The sequence below is a fragment of the Ruditapes philippinarum genome, unplaced genomic scaffold (assembly GCF_026571515.1).
Source record: "Ruditapes philippinarum isolate M1 unplaced genomic scaffold, ASM2657151v2 ctg2211_1_1_1_1, whole genome shotgun sequence".
Taxonomy (NCBI): Eukaryota; Metazoa; Mollusca; class Bivalvia; order Venerida; family Veneridae; genus Ruditapes; species Ruditapes philippinarum.
This window is the reverse complement of record NW_026856501.1, coordinates 114,489-132,171: the sequence shown is the minus strand read 5'-3', so window position 1 is coordinate 132,171 and position 17,683 is coordinate 114,489. Positions and strand designations below refer to the sequence as shown.

Sequence of the window (17,683 nt, the reverse complement as noted above, 5' to 3'; positions counted from 1 at the left end):
GGATTTTTTTATATTTTTTTTCACTAAAAGTCTCATTAAGCAATTAAGTATTTAAATAATGTAGAATCACATTCTGATTACAGTTTAAGGAAAATAGTCCTGTGTTTATAATCATATACATGTATTTATATAGATGTAATGAAAACTGACATATGGTTAAACACATGTTGACTACTAGTAGTAACATATTGTATTTGAGCCGCGTCATGACAAAACCAACATAATGGGTTTGCGACAAGCATGCATCCGCGCAGTCTGATCAGGATCCATGCTGGGGTCTGATGGGTTTGTAAGCAAACAGCATGGATCCTGATCAGACTGCGCGGACGCGCAGGCTGGTCTGGATCCATGCTGGTCGCAAACCCATTATGTTGGTTTTGTCGTGACACGGCTCATTTATAATTCATGTTACAAATTGTCATTTATTATATCAGTCAGTATTTATTATATAATTATGAACATCATAATATATAACAGATGTTGTTGTAACAGAATAATCATACTGGAACAATTTTGTTATGTTACATGATAATTTCTTTTACTTTAAGAAGTAATGTTTGAATTATACAGAAGGTCGTATATCAACATTTGAACTAAATCAGAGATAGATCCATATATTTGATTATTCAGAGCTCATTGTTTCATAACCTGTTTATATGTGTAAAGTTTAACTAAAAACTTTGTAGCAATGGGAATATATTGTAAAATGTTTTCTTTAACTAAGATTACTTTATCTTCTCTAGAGATATGAAATAACTGACTTTAGTCTCAAAGTCTCCTTCATGCAAATAACTGGTGAAAGTGGTTGTATAAATTAATCTACATGTTTATGAGCCGCGCCATGACAAAACCTTCATAATGGGTTTGCATCCGCGCAGTCTGATCATGATCCATGCTGTTCGCTTACAAACCCTATTACAAGTAGAGAAACTGATAGCGAACAGCATGGATCCTGATCAGACTGCGCGGATCCATGCTGGTCGCAAACCCACTATGTTGGTTTTGTCATGATGCGGCTAATATATAGTATCATAATATATTGTGATAGGGTTATATATGTATTGTACTCATTATTGGTATTTTTATAATATTGTTATATAAGCCTTACAAACTGTTTATTTTGTTTAGAAATAAATATGTAAATTAATTTTCATATTGGTAAATAGCACTTTAAATCTACACATAAGATATGATTAAATAGTTCTATAGATTTATATATAATATTAGCTGTATTATATATACCATAGGCACATTACAGCTACAGCATGGTACAATCAAATGTTATATAATAGTGACTTTAGATTGAGGGATTGGCGTAAATTAATATAAATAACAGAAATTTATTTCGTTTCTTTATGTAACTTTGTATCTATGAGTTAAACTAAGGGATAATTATAGAACATTAAAACATGAAATATTGTTTTTATGCTCCCCGAAAAATTTCGGGGGAGCATATAGTCGTCGGGTTGTCCGTCAGTCCGTCCGTCCGTCAGTCCGTACGTACGTCCCGAATTCGTGTCCGGCCCATAACTTTGTTATTTGAAGTCGAATTTTAAAATTATCACCATATTGAGACGACGTGTCGCGCGCAACATTTGGGTCGCTACCTTGAAGGTCAAGGTCACAACATGACCTTGCAGCAAAATCGTGTCCGGTCCATAACTTCATTATTTGAAGTCGGATTTTAAAAATATTTCACAGAAATGATCACCATATTGAGACGACGTGTCGCGCGCAACATTTGGGTCGCTACCTTGAAGGTCAAGGTCACAGCATGACCTTGCAGCAAAATCGTGTCCGGTCTATAACTTTGTTATTTGAAGTTGGATTTTAAAAATATTTCACAGAAATGATCACCATATTGAGACGACATGTCGCGCGCAACATTTGGGTCACTACCTTGAAGGTCAAGGTCACAGCATGACCTTGCAGCAAAATCGTGTCCGCGTCCATAACTTTGTTATTTGAAGTCGGATTTAAAAAATATTCCACAGAAATGATCACCATATTGAGACAATGTGTCGCGTGCAACATGTGGGTCGCTTCCTTGAAGGTCAAGGTCACAGCATGACCTTGCAGCAAAATGGTGTCCGGCCCATAACTTCCTTATTTGAAGTCAGATTTTTAAACTATTTCACAGAAATGATGACCATATTAAAATGGCGTGTCATGCGCAACATTTGGCTCGCTACCTTGAAGGTCAAGGTCACAGCATGACCTTGAAGCAAAATTGTGTCCGGCACATAACTTCATTATTTGAAGTCGGATTTTACAACTATTTCACAGAAATGATCACCACAATGAGACATTGTGTCCCGCGCAACATTTGGGTCGCTACCTTGAAGGTCAAGGTCACGGTATGACCTTGCAGCAAAATCGTGTCCGGCCCATAACTTTGTTACTGGAAGTCCGATTTAACAACTATTTCACAGAGATGATCACCATATTGAATCGACGTGTCGCATGCAACATTTAGGTCACTACGGTGAAGGTCAAGGTCACAGCACAGTGATTTTCCTGCTTTTATTACAGACTCCGATAAAAGGCCTCTTCCCAATTGAAATTTTCTTTAAAATCATGCAGTTTTCCCAAAAATCTTAACTGAAACCCGCTTTTTTCTTCCCAAATTAGCAATTTTAGCGACATTTTTTCCCAAAATCAAGAGGCTAAGGCCTCTTCCCAATTAAGTGAAAAAAATCACTGCAGCATGACCTTGCAGCAAAATAATGTCAGGCGCATAACTTTGTTATTTGAAATCGGATTTTACAACTATTTCACAAAAATAATCACCATATTTAGACAATGTGTCGTGCACAATATTTGGGTTGGTTTTACACTTTGAACTTTGTCTGTGACATAACTCTGACACAACAAGAGGTATACCTTCCTGTGTCCAAAACCTATTCGGGGAGCATCACCCGGTTCAACCGGCTCTTGTGATACAGATGGTATAGATGTTTTGTTTGATTTACTACACTAGTAGTATGTGACAGCTGTACAGTGCTGTTATTAACTCCTACACTAGTAGTATGTGACAGCTGTACAGTGCTGTTATTAACTCCCTTTATACCACTATATACACTATACTAGATAGTATACTTTAATATTATATACTAAATAGTAACTAGATTTGATCTGATATACCTGTTTAAACTACAACAAATCTAAGTAAAATCCCCAGACATCTCTTTGTCTCTCAACATAAATGATGACAGTCTTGACAGAGTTGCCTTATGCTAGATTTATCCATAAATAGCCATTTTATTGACAGTTATTTAGTATTGGCCAGTATGCATGATAACTTATATTAGTGGTGTTTATTGTTTATATTTTCAGTATATATGATAACTTATATAAGCTGTGTTTATTGTTTATATTGTCAGTATATATGATAACTTATATAAGTGATGTTTATTGTTTATATTTTCAGTATATATGGCAACTTATATAAGTGATGTTTATTGTTTATATTTTCAGTATATATGATTTTGTATTTTCAGTATATATGATAACTTATATAAGTGGCATTTATTGTTTATATTTTCAGTATATATGATAACTTATATAAGTGGTATTTATTGTTTTATATTTTCAGATTTTAGGTGTATGGTTGTCACTAAGATACAGAAACCAAAAAGATCCAGAAGCAAATCCTAATGCATTTTTGTAACAAGATGCATGTGTTAAGTTATTTGTATAAATTGAGTGTATTGTATGTCATATAGCCAGTGTGATTACTTATAGAGACATCAGTTTGTTGAACAATTTCATCTAAAGCCATTTTATCAATTGTTTGGCATAGTCATACATGTACAGCTTCGGGACATGTTAATGTGACATTTAATAGTCAGCAATAAACCAGTAATGTTTAAGTCACAGTAAAAATGTTTAAGTCATATATATACTGTAGTATCTTTTTTGTCAGCAATAACAGATTTTTATTAAGATTTAAATTATGTACAATGTTTTAAGTGTCACATAGATCGATTGTATATAATGTTTGAAGTGTCACACAAATTTAAAAATGAGTTAAAGACTTACAAAGAGAAATCCCAACAGAGACAAAATGCTTGGAATATATACACTTGTTTATCATTTGTAATTTCTACATTATTCATTTGATGATCATATATCAATCTTTTGTCCATTAATTTTCTTGTATTTGTTTTTTGATATGCCAACATGAATAGGTGGTTAATTATTGTTTAATATTCATTGAAAATTGAGCCGTGTCACGACAAAACCAACATAGTACATTTGCGACCAGCATGGATCCGCGCAGTCTGATCAGGATCCATGCTGTTTGCTTACAGACCCTATAACAAGTAAAGAAACTGATAGCGAACAGCATGGATCCTGATCAGACTGCGCGGATGCGCAGGCTGGTCTGGATCCATGCTGGTCGCAAACCCATTATGTTGGTTTTGTCATGACACGGCTCAAATTATTCTCTCTTTATCTGAACATTATTATGTGGTAGGGGTGTCACACTTATCGTTTAAATGGGTACGGTTGGTTTTTAGCTAAAAACCGGTTAGAAAATTCAATAACCGGTAACCGACGTTAGTATTTGAAAAGTTTTAAATTGATACTATCTATTACCTTACTATAGCATATTGTTTTTATTAATAATGTATAAATAGCTTTGGTATGAATTTCACTAATTGGTAATTTGGTTTAAACAAATTTTTCATAAGATATAACAGGTCAGTATCAAAGTAAATTCATTTTTTGTCTGAAATAAAATTGCCGAGTATATTTGATGTTTTTATCTTTGTGACAAAGTTAAACAAAACAACACAGCATCTTCCTGTTTGTTCAAGACACAGATTATTCTCCTTATTGTTACTGTAGATATATCAGATCATAAAGTTTAACTTTTTTTCAATTTTGTGTTCGTTTTATTATGTTAAACAGATATTTATACAAGAAAAATGTGCAATATCTTGTGCTGAATTTGTGCCAAGAACAGAATGTACCAAAATAAATTACATTATTTGTTTTGATTTAGCAAACTTTTTTTCTCTCATTATCTTTCTTCAAAAAATTTTATTAAAAGAATTTGAAATTATTTTGTGTGATGTAAGTAAGTTAATATGAGCCGCGTCACGACAAAACCAACATAGTGCGTTTGTGACCAGCATGGATCCAGACCAGCCTGCGCATCCGCGCAGTCTGATCAGGATCCATGCTGTTCGCTATCAGTTTCTCTACTTGTAATAGGGTTTGTAAGCGAACAGCATGGATCCTGATCAGACTGCATGGATGCGCAGGCTGGTCTGGGTCCATGCTGGTCGCAAACCCATTATGTTGGTTTTGTCATGACGCGGCTCAAATGAATATTTCTCTGACACAAAAACAACTTGTATATTGACTTGTTTATCATTGATGATTTTATTTTAATTGTTTAAACGTGTAGATAAAATGAAGCAACACTATGTAATACATTGTTATAAATGAAGGGTATAAGTTAATACCAGTGTTGTATGCTGTAAGTGAAATGTTTGTTTCTACAAAAACTTTAATTTCTATAAAGTAGATAGTATAAAATATTTACTAGACAGTGTGAGGTATATGTATTACATATCTTATGTATTAACACAGCAAATATTTATCATATAATAACTTATTATTTTGGGAAGACAATATTTTAGTACCATCCATGCTTTAAGAAACCCTCTACATATCTGTTTAAAACATAATTTTGGCAGTAAAACTAGAAACAAACATTTCTTTCCTATGTTAAATTATAAGCTCGCCTAAGTACTTAGTGCTCATGTGAGGTTGAAGGAACAATGGCTTTCTGTCTTATGTTTGTTAGTAGATCATTTCAAATGACATCCTTTAAACATTTTGGCTACTTTGAAACTTCCATTTACATATGTCTAAAATAAATCTTCACTAAAATTGCTTAAAATGTACAATTTTGACATATAAGTGAAATAAATGAACCAAAAATAAATGTTTAAAGTGAATACTTCAAAAACTTATCCTCTATAACAACATGGCCTAAATCACAACTGTTTGGTCAGTTAAGCTAGAGGTATTTATCAACTTTCAACAATTTATGACAGAGTTGTTAAAATGGGTTCTAGTCTAGATATATCTTGATAGTGAATAGACTGATATGGTAAAAGTTTGTATAATAACAAAACCTTAATGTATAGTATTTACATATATTCTATTATAGTATTTACATATATTCTATGGTATATGTAAGTGGACATTTACCAAGTTTCTTCAAATTATGAATTTGAAAATTTGGTCAAACAGGCTTTTCTTAGTTTTTCATTTTTGGCTCATAGTCTTTATTTATGGACCAATGACTTACATATTGTGTATGAATATACTTTGCACAGACCGCTATCTTGGGGATGGGGTTCTAGGTCATAGTCCCCAATACTAAGATATTATCCAAGGCAAAGATAGTCACCATTGTTAAGATATTCATCACCAAACTTAAGATAGTTGCCATATTTAAAAATAGTCAAAAAGGCTAAGATGGACCCAAAGGCTAAGAAAGTCACCAGGGTTAAGATAATCCATAATGCTGAGATAGTCACTGAGGTTCAAGACAGTCACCAATGCTAAGCTAGTCACAAAGGTTAAGATGGTCCCTAAGGCTAAGATAATCACCCAAGGCTAAGATAGTCCCCAAGATTAAAGATAGTCACCAAGGTTAAGGTCACTAAAGCTTTGAGAGATTTTCGAGTTTTTTTTTTGTCAGATTTATATTGACATTCACCTCAGTGTTATCAGAAATGGTAGATGTGAGCAATATGTGTCATGTCCTGCCATGATGTCTTGTTAGTAACAAAAAATGTTTGGGAATTGTTGAATATAAATGAGCCGCGTCTTGACAAAACCAACATAATGGGTTTGCGACCAGCATGGATCGCTATCAGTTTCTCTACTTGTAATAGGGTTTGTTAGCGAACAGCATGGATCCTGATCAGACTGCGCGGATGCGAAGGCTGGTCTGGATCCATGCTGGTCGCAAACCCATTACGTTGGTTTTGCCATGTTGCGGCTCAAATTGTAACATGTATGGTGTTAGTTTTATTGAATTTCTTTGTTTTTTTCTGTTTACATTTTTCAGTTTTTGGTTTACATTTGTTAAGTATTATTTTGTATATATTGTATAAAACTACTGTTGGTGTTGTAGATATATAGATATATATAAACTAGCTATTTGTTTTTGTTTTTTTTGTTGCTTTAAAGTTAGTAGAAGCATTATTATTGTAAGCATTATTGTATGAATGATCTGAGTGACTGAAAGAAACATTTGCTGGTAGAAATGTATTCTATAATGGGGGAACATAAGTTGATTAGTGAAGTTCTGTTGTAGGATTAGTTGTTTCACTTTAATATATCCTTTTATTATATTCTTCTAAATGAAATATTGATGAAATAGTTATGAAATAAAGTGTGTATTTTTATTTTCCATATTTTCACTGCAGTGAAACATATTTTCTGTATTTTCACTGATGTCTTGCCAAACTACTTTCTTCTAAATTCAGCCAATACACAAAAATAAAAGAAAATTCATTCTATTCATAAGGTGAAAAAGGAGAATTAGTATATGATAAACTGAATTTTTTTTTTCTTCTATAAATACAGGATTTATTTCCATCTTGTGGTATGAAAATTATCATATTTCACTTGTGGCTACTGCTACTCCTGAAATATTTATTTTCATACCACTCCAGGAAAATAAATCCTTTATTTATAGAAGTAACTTGAATGTCCTCTACTTATTTATTTACTTCAAAATTTGATTCTTTTGTAGTACATATAATCAGATAAGGTAGAACATAAAGACTTATATAATTATATTACTTTTCATAATAAAAGCTAAATATTATAGTATCACTTGTGTGGTATATAAGATAATCAACTTCTTACAAGAGTAAAAATAAGTTAAAATATTTTTTTCTAAATATTCTTCATCTGTCAATCATATTTTTACTTACAACATATTATCTATTTTCAGTTAGATGTTTGTTTCAATTTTGAAATTTTTGTGTATTTTATATTTGTAATTTAGATTATGTTCAACTTATATCAACTTATACAAACTGTAAATCAGTCATACAGTGATTCTGAGTGTTCATTGAACTTGCATTTATATATATGAATGTTTCTTATTTTAATGTAAATTTGATCAAGAAATTCCATGACTAACATTGTCCAATCAGCAATTTGCTATATTTGCAGCTTTTACTAGATGTAAAGCTTTGGGAAAGGGATTTTATTGATACCCTTTCTTGTTGTATAGTGAATCACGTTATATATGAGATATTTTATTCAGAGTTTAATCGTGCACTCACTATCTTCAATTTTTATCATCTATAGATTTTCTTTTAACTGTTTGTTCAATAGAAGTATAAAAATGTCAAGTTGTATTGAAATGGTTGTGGTAAGTTTACGTATATTATAAGAAGTAGGGAAATTTGTACATTTATGATATACATGTATATATGATAGATTAACTGGCAAGTTTTTTGTGTGTATCTTATATTGTAATAGACACCTCTCTCTGTCTGTCTGTCTGTCTGTCTGTCTGTCATTGATTTTTTTTAGTCTTTCGCTATATCACTGTTAATGTATGCTTGTTAAAGAATCAGTCAGAATTCCTTCCTTATTGGAACTTTCATGGAATAGTCTATATAACCTCATTTTATTATATGACTCTCTTACAGGTCTTTTCAACAATAAATTTTTGTGTAATATAAAAGCTAATAAGACCTATTGATAATCTTGACAAAAGGCAATGGTTCTCCAGAAAAAAATTAACACTATAACATTATTTCAAGTGTCATTAAATCATAGCATATACGGGGTTGTATTTACATGTTTAATATTTCTAAGCTTTCATTTGTTTCCTCTAAATATTTGGTTATGTTAATGCACTTTTATAAAATAATCATTCCAAATAAATTCTCATGAAGCAACAATATCTTTGTTATAATTTAGCAAATTTATATGAGCCTCGTCACAACAAAACCAACATAATGGGTTTGTGACCAGCATGGATCCAGACCAGCCTGCGCAGTCTGAGCAGGATCCATGCTGTTCGCTATCAGTTTCTCTACTTGCTATAGGCTTTGTAAGCGAACAGCATGGATCCTGATCAGACTGCATGGATGTGCAGGCTGGTCTGGATCCATGCTGGTCGCAAACGCACTATGTTGGTTTTGTCATGACGCGGCTCAAAAACGAAGGTTATGTTTAAGCAAAAGCCAATCTACAAAGCTAAGTGAGTTTTATAAAAGTTACAATGCTAAGTGTGTATGAAATTCGGCCACCACACAATTATTATTGGTTGGAATCATTCATAAAAGATGTCATTGATTAAGCCGTTGGTGATTTATCCTTGTATTGTGACTGAGTTACTATAATAATAATTAACCATATATTTTTAATCTGTAAAAGAAGATATTTTAATGTTAGTGGTATTAGAAATTTAATGCAGTAATCAACTTGTTCATTAAACTCTCTTTGGAAAAGGAATGCTTCATGACCAAGTGTGCTGTGTGGAGGCCGTAAAATATCGCCCTGTACATGCAATCGGGTCCGATCCTTACATAATTGTTGGTTGTGTTTGTGGTATTTTAGTTCTTTCAGTTTGGCTAGTGGTTCCAATATTCCTCACTTGAATACTGAATAATCACTCTTAGGATATGTGGCCTGCTTTTTAAATTTGCCTTTTGACGCTTATGTGATCTGCAGGCCTCATAGAGACCGCCTCCGTGGTCGAGGGGTTAGAGTCGATGACTTCTAATCTAGTACCTCTCTGGCGTGGGTTCGATCCCCGGGAGATGCTTTGGTAGTTTAGCGCGGAGGAAGGTAGTCTAGTACTGGTGTAACTCTCCGGGAACGATGGTTAGGAAATTACCCGCCTATATGACTGAAATACTGTTGGAAAAAGGCGTAAAATGAAACAAACAAACAAAGCAGGCCTCATAACCTCTCATCCCCTTTCAAAATTCCATTTTGAATAGTTCCACCCATTGTTTTCCCGTTTAGGACACACGCTTTCTATTACTTGGGGACCATACGCCGCTTTTCATGGAATGGCACGGAAGAGTCACATTGAAGGTTCCATGATAACCGCCGTATGAACACATCTGCGGATGTTTCTAAATTCAAAATTTTACCACTTCATTTTTAAATGTTGAAAACTCCTTAAGCCGTTGCTATGGAGCGTGGACAGTAGCTTGCACTCCAGTACTGTCCATGAACAGGCTCAATCAAACCGAGCTTGCAATATTTTCAATTTTGCCGTTTTGGACTTTCTTTAAGGATTCTATTTCTCTCTACTTTCTTAATATCTGTAAACCATACAAAAACATGTATGTCTTGTTTTAATCCGTAAACCCCTGTCACACTAGGACGGCGTTCTAACGGCGTCCAAAGAAAATTCAGATTGCCGAGATGAACGCAGTAAGATCGCAAACATCACGACAGCGTCACAGAACACCGGCCAACGGCACGCATTTTGAGAATGCTCAAAACAAACGCCGTCAGCGTTCTGATGAGCCCAATGGGCTCCAAGTAAGGTCGCCGTAGCAACTCACTAGCATCTCCTACAACGCAACAGGAGCGCCGTGAAGCGTTAAAGGAACGCCAAACGAACGCGGTGGTTATCCACAGCGCTTGTACGGAGATTGTGCGGCGTCTCTACTGCGCTTATACTGCGTTTGCATAGCAGTGTGAGCGCCGTAAAGGCGCAGTGGAATCGCAAAGAACGCAGTACAAACCACAGGCAGGAGTATCGGACCTGAGATGAAAATATATGACCAGATTGATAATAAAACCTGTGTTCATCTTAAAAGTGTCAAAAACCAAAAAAAAAATTGTAAAAAATGACCCCCTTTAAAATATACTATAAGTTAAGAGAAGGCCGGAAACTCCAGATTCGAGCCTACAAGCAAGGTATTCATTTCCCGAGCCGTTGTGAAAACAATTGGCCGGACAATTAAAAACGACTTATATCACTATTTCACGTTTGTATTAAGCTTCCAAATGAGACCGACCCCAAGTCTCTAGCCCTTCCCGTTCATGAAATATCTATCAGGAAACGAGCGAATTCGTGCTAAAAATCGTTGGTAGACAGAATTGCGGCACAACGATTCGGTACGTAAACATAGACTAATACATGTTTGTCAGCTGAGTACGGGTCAAAATCACTTGAATTTACTAAATAATATTACTAAATACATTAAGTTGGACCACTCACACCCGTCAGTAGCATCTGATAAACGTAAAATTCGAATTTCAAACCTTTCCACGGTATTTAGATTCCTTTCAACGCCATTGTCAATCAGCTGTTCGATATTTTGTAACGAGTCTTCTGATTGGCCAATAGCAACGAAACCGCAACGTTTCACACAAGGATGCATAATGGCGTAGAAAGCGATTGAAAGACCGTGTAATTGTTTGAAACTCGAATCTCGTGTGTATCAGGTGCTACTGACGCTTGTGAGTGGTCCAACTTAATTACTTATAATTACTCATAATCATGAAACGACCCCGAGAACCTCATGTATATTTTAGAAACATGACACGTGCTTTCTCCCGTTCATCTTCAAATGAAGAGTACTTCGGCAATGGCTACGGAAAATAAACAACAGAGATTTACCATAGAGAAATCAAAATTTGCTTTCACAAGAAAAGTAGACACTTTAGAGTAAAATCTCGAGGGTGACTTTTTTTAGTTTACAAAAAAGTTTTATTTTTTATTCAACGTCGTTTTGTTAATTCATACCAGGCAAAAGTTCATTTCCATTTTTAATGGGACAGACTATAGTTTATATGTATACTGTATGTAAAACCAAATTAAAGTACACAAACTAAAAAAGTATTAAAGTGGACAAACCACAGGATATTTTCAAGTACGAATCACAGACTTGACATCCGCCTAGCTTAATCCAAAAAGTAGTACATGATATTGATGGACAAAAAATAAATATAAAACATTTTTTGTATTATTTGGTAATGTTCACCTTTCGCGAGGGTTGTCATTAGTTTTCATAAGTCATTACGATTTACGCATTGGCTTCACTTGGGAATACGGTTTTTACCGACAAAAGGTCATTATACATAGGTCAATATTGATTGTATTTAAAATTTCAATTCATTTTCAAAATAAATTAATATTAACTTTTAAGATTGTTTATTCTACGGACATCTTAGATTGTTGATATCAAAATATCCCATTCATCATAACCTAACACAGATCAATTAAAAAACGATGGTTGTTCGATATGTAATGTAAATTGTAGGATATCCAAAGGCAGTCAGCTCTTAGTCCGCGGCTTGAAATACATAACAGTTACTTTATCTCTAAATCCATTTATGAAGTGTGTCATGGTATGCTCATTTAGGTAGACCTCTGAGGCACTGACTGATGGCTGATCAAAGCGCCTGTCGGGACAATATCGACGACCAGATAAGAACTTTTTAAGTTTTTGGAAAAGGTAAAAGTCGCATGTGGCTAGATTTGGAAAATGGCGAGACGGTGACCAGCTGTAACAATGGGAGACAGCGTCAGGAAAATTGGTCATACGAATCTAAAAATCAAACCTTTTCGAAATATTCTCCAATACACCATACACACTTCTCCCATCTCTGAATCCACTTGTCAAAGCAGGACTTGAACTGATGTTGGGGAATTTACAAATCGTTTCTGGAACAACAATTGGCAAATCATGAACGTCATTAAATCTTGTCGTGTATGGCGTCCAGATCTTTAGCGGTCGACAACATCTCGTTCTTGATTTCTTCATAAAACTGTTATCGTAGGTATTCATTATCACAGAGATCGTCTATGATTTTGTTTTTTACATTACCAAGCAAAACATAATTAAAAATATACCGGTGTTCTAGCGCCATAATTGCAATATCAGTAGAGCGATGTGTTCAACTTCTGTTCACTTATTCAAACGACAGCACCATCTGTCAAAAACGACACCACCATTTATCTAAATCACAGCACAATTTATAAAAAGGACACCATCACTTTAGAAGTGTGTATATAAGGCAGCTATGGCGTTCCATACTTGCCGATAGAATCCATATATAGTTGAAGACAAACAACTAGAGACTACATAGTATCCGAAGGGTAGTCCCGACCATCACGTTTTCTACTTCAGCTTCTCCGTCATTTTCTGAAAATACATTAAATTTCTTCGTGAGCAATAGGTTTAGGAAATCTGTATGATGTCTCTTTAGGTGTATCTTCTTAAAGACGGCTCTTCAATGTTCATGACAGAAAAAATATTTCTTCGTCAGACAGAGTAGGGGCTTCACTAGAAATGGTGGAAGTTGTTTCGCGTGGTAACTCTTCATCAGATATAGCTGAGAACATGTTTATGTATGGCTTCGACAACGCCCAAGCTTCCTCACGTAAATCCAAGATATTTGCACAAATTTGATCTTTGTCATAGTGTCTTTTAGTGTACTTCGACTGCGTGATATATATTTATTAATGATAAATCCTCGCCGGAGTCCATGTTAACTTGTGAAAACCTTCACATAGAATGAAGTGGTCGGACAGTGGTGATTTTTGAGTTCTTAATAATGTTTTAAATAGAAATGTTTGGTGGAAAAGCTAACCAGTTCTTATCTGAACGAGTATTTGGATGAATAGATTGAGTCACTACATAAATAAATAGTAGTTCTGGGCAAGGTGGAAACAAGTTTGGGACTTATAGAACCTTAAAGTTTAGCTTTGAAACAGAAATATAGTACTAAGTAACTGCTATCCTACCGAATAAGCATAGAGCAGCATTTGCAAAGTTTCGATGTGGGGTAGCTACTATTAGACTTGAAACTGGCAGATATGAAAGGTTAGCTTTAAACCATAGAATTTGTCCAATCTGTGAAACTAGCATTGAAGATGAGAAACATGTTATTTTGTATTGTTCCAGGTATGAGGTTATTCAGAAAGATTTATCAGCAGAAAATGTAAATGATCAATTCTTAAGGCTGTCTGATGACAATAAACTGTCATTCATTTTTTCCAGTACGGGAATTGTATATTGTGTTGCAAAATCCTGCTTTGTAGAACTAACTGGTTGTATTCTTGAAAACTGTCTCTTATAATGTTACTTTTAAATTATTAAATATTTTACCAACAAACTGAGGGTTTTACAGTATGTTACCGAGAAATGTTACTAATCAGTGTATTTATTAGGATTATAATAAAAAATTATTAATAATATCTTTATTTCCTCCAAAAGAAGAGCATATTATCTGGTTATATTTAATACATATATTTAAAACTCTCGAGGTCTCTTGAAAGGGTAAACATACTCAATTTTAATAATTAGTAACTGATTCTTCTTCTTTTTTTATCTTTTTTCCCCAGTTTTTTAGGCAAAGACGTTATATGTACAGTTATTTAAATTTGACAATGTTTTATTTTAATTTATATAGGTCTTATCTTTTCAATGACGCGAAATAATTTTATGCAGAAAATTATTTTATAGGTTAAGAATCTGTTGCTTTTCGGTCTAATTTTTATGGTTTTAAGGAAGAGAACATTACCAGGGTATTCACTGTAGAGCAGTTATATGAGAAACTCCTTTAGTCTTTTAAAACAAAATTAGCAATACTTATTTAATTTAGTTGTAATATGATATATGGAATGAGAAGAGAGGTAACTCTGTAAGTTATGTTGGAAATTCTTGCAGAGTTGCCTACCTTCCGTTCGGTTACTGTTGTGAAAGAACATCAAAACACTCGGCAATCTGATTTATACTCGTATATAAATCAGATAGCCTCGTGTTTCGATGATCTTTCTATTACTTATAGAATTTAAACATAATTATATCATGAGACAATTAACAGTTACATGAACCTTTTAATATATAACAACATGTAAACATAACATGAAAGACAAATTGTAGATTAATAAAATAAATATTGAATAAACATTGCAGAGCTCTATATAGTTGATGACAATTAGATATATGTGACTTTCAACATTAACAGTAATTTATCAAGGTTCAACCTAACATAGGAAGTGTAAAAAGAATTGAAGTATCAACATATATATCTTTGAAGTATCACACCCTTTAAATGAGTGATAAGAAATAAGTTATTAAATAATAAGTGAACCTTTCATTGCAATTTTAAAATAATAATATAAGAAATATTTTAGAAAAGAATATGTACATTTAATAATGACTATATTTATTTGCTTTTTCAATAACGTCATTGTGGTAGTCCTTTTTAAGAATAAAAAAAAATAAAACAACAACAACAATATTTCTATTTCATTATTATCTAACATTTATTCTGTTTGGCTCTATTGTCGACAGTCTTTCTCTAATTAAAAGACTACCATGAGTCATGTGGTTTGAAGGGTTGATATAAAGTTGCATACTGTTGTATATATTTGTCGTTTATCAAAAAATATGGTTTTGAAGATTTTTAATGAGCTAACATGATTACATATTATTGAATGTAGTTTAAAAAATATGAGGTAAAAAAATCTTAACAACAGGAACGCATTATTATAGTAAGAAATATTATAACCTGGGAATGATAAAAGAATGAAATTAAATATTCAAGCGGCGGAAATTATGCAATCATATGTTCTACCTTTACAAATTTGTGCCATAATGTTCTGTAGTATTCACTGAAAACAATGTTTGTAACGAGTCTGTGCCAAAACCAAGTACACATGTAGTAAATGGCGTAAGATAACGTTTTCATGTATTTTCAAAACAAAATAACATTTTTTTAAAACTTTTTTTCACTCGTTTCCATGGAAAACAATAAACTTTATCAACGTTCAAAAGTACATATTTTAATGGTCACTTTATTCTTATTTTTCCGGTTGAATGATTTTTGGCCCTTTAATAAAAGGGTTTTTTGTGAGTTGCCCAAAAGCATGTCTGGACTATTTTTCAAAAACTGCTGGTGCAATTTCATCCAAACTTTACAGGAATGATCAGGAATGATCAGTACCCAGTCCAGTTGTGCATATCATCGGCTTTTTTTCGGTTCAATAAATTTTGTCAGAGTTATGGCCCTTTAATTATTTTTATGTTTTAAAGTTTGTTGGACTACTCCTCTTATACCAATAATGCAATTTCGTTGAAATTTTACAAGGTTAATTGTTAGGTCAAATACTTGCGCATATTACGCATATTACACGGGTTTTCCGCTTGAATATTTTTTGGCCCAGTTATGGCCCTTGAATGAAAAGGGTTTTAATAAAGTGTGTCCGGACTACTCCTCATATATCATTAATGCAATTTCAATGAATTTTACAGGATTGATTGGTTAGTACACAAGTTTTTCACTTGAAGGTTTTTTTTATTTAAGGGCTGAGTTATTGCCCTTGAATAAAATGGTGCTTTTTGTGTTGCCAGCTACACGGAAGTTTGTCTGGACTACTCCTCAGAAACTACTGGTGCAATTTCATCAAAACTTTAGAGGAATGATCAATACAATGTCTAGTTGTGCATCTCATCAACATTTTTCGGTTCATTGATTTTTTTGCCCTTTCATGATTTTAATTTTGAAATTTGTCCGGACTACTCCTGTTATACCACTAATGCAATTTCAATAAAACTTTACAGGATTGATCGATAGCTCAAATTCTTGTGCATATTGCACATGGGTTTTAGGTTGAATGATTTTTTGCTGAGGTATGGCTATCATGAGGCGACACATGTCATCACTGATGGCCCATGTTTACTAAGTCAAAGGCAATAAATCTACAAATGCATGTGCTATATAAAAGATTTGTAGAATTGTGTACCGGAAACGACAGAATTGCGATTGTCGATAACGACGAAATCAGATGGATAGCATGGACACTCGAATTGTTCCAACAAATTGAGGCTCTCAGTTCTGGGTACCATTTCTTTATTGATGACCAGAAAATATTAGTTCTTGTGACGAATGAGCCAAACAGCTCCAGCTGAAATTTTAGTTATTTTAATTTCAAAATTGTAGTAAGTAAAGTGTTAACAAGGCCATAAGCTCGTCGTTAGGACTTTTGGTAAGGCTTTGTGAGGGTAAACTTGATTTTTTTTTTTGAGAATACAAGTACATGTATATGAAAGTAGGATTTGTTTATCTCTTTAGATTTAGCACTACATGTAGGGTGTACATTGCCATCAACTGAAACTATTGTTTCGTGTTTTAGAGTGAACCTCCCATATACTTGGGTTAGGTAAATTTTAACCTAGGACATAATTCATACGAATATTCAGTAAGGTAACAACTAACAAGTCTATATATAAAATAACTACGCTCAGCGTTGCTGTTCATGATAAGAAAGTTATTTTGGCTCCCACTTTTTAATTATGCATTAATCTAAAATCGGATACACAGATGATCAAACCAAATGTCGTTACAACAAAGTCTGAACTTTTATCTTGTACTTGAAGACTGAAATGCAAGTTTATCTCTCCTACAACATCACAGACTTCTTCCAGCATGTCCTCGGTCGATAGCTTGAATATACTGATCATCACTGCAGGGTATTCTGATACTGATAAGCAAATCTGTTCCTATCATTTTGGTTTCATCCACAAATAGAAGAATTAGCCAGGTCAGCCATAGCTACTACTAGCCTTGGGTCCCGTCTTGTCCTTGATGCTTTGTGCCACAGTCTATCGGGGTGTGGACCTCCAAACGCAATAAAATCCAAATAAAT

The 17,683-nt window shown here is 33.7% G+C and overlaps 1 protein-coding gene across 2 annotated transcripts in view; it reads left to right on the top strand.

The window, feature by feature from the left end:
• Positions 1-8,957, top strand: part of LOC132746761 (tetraspanin-13-like) — a 29,697-nt gene extending 20,740 nt beyond the window's left edge. For both annotated transcript variants that reach the window (XM_060736011.1, XM_060736010.1), the window contains one exon: positions 3,596-8,957. Coding sequence is in view for 1 of the 2 variants with exons in the window: in XM_060736010.1 (XP_060591993.1) it covers positions 3,596-3,670 (75 nt within the window). In the remaining variant the exon portion in view is untranslated. The remainder of the gene's footprint in view (positions 1-3,595) is intronic.
• The last annotated feature ends 8,726 nt before the right edge of the window (positions 8,958-17,683 follow it).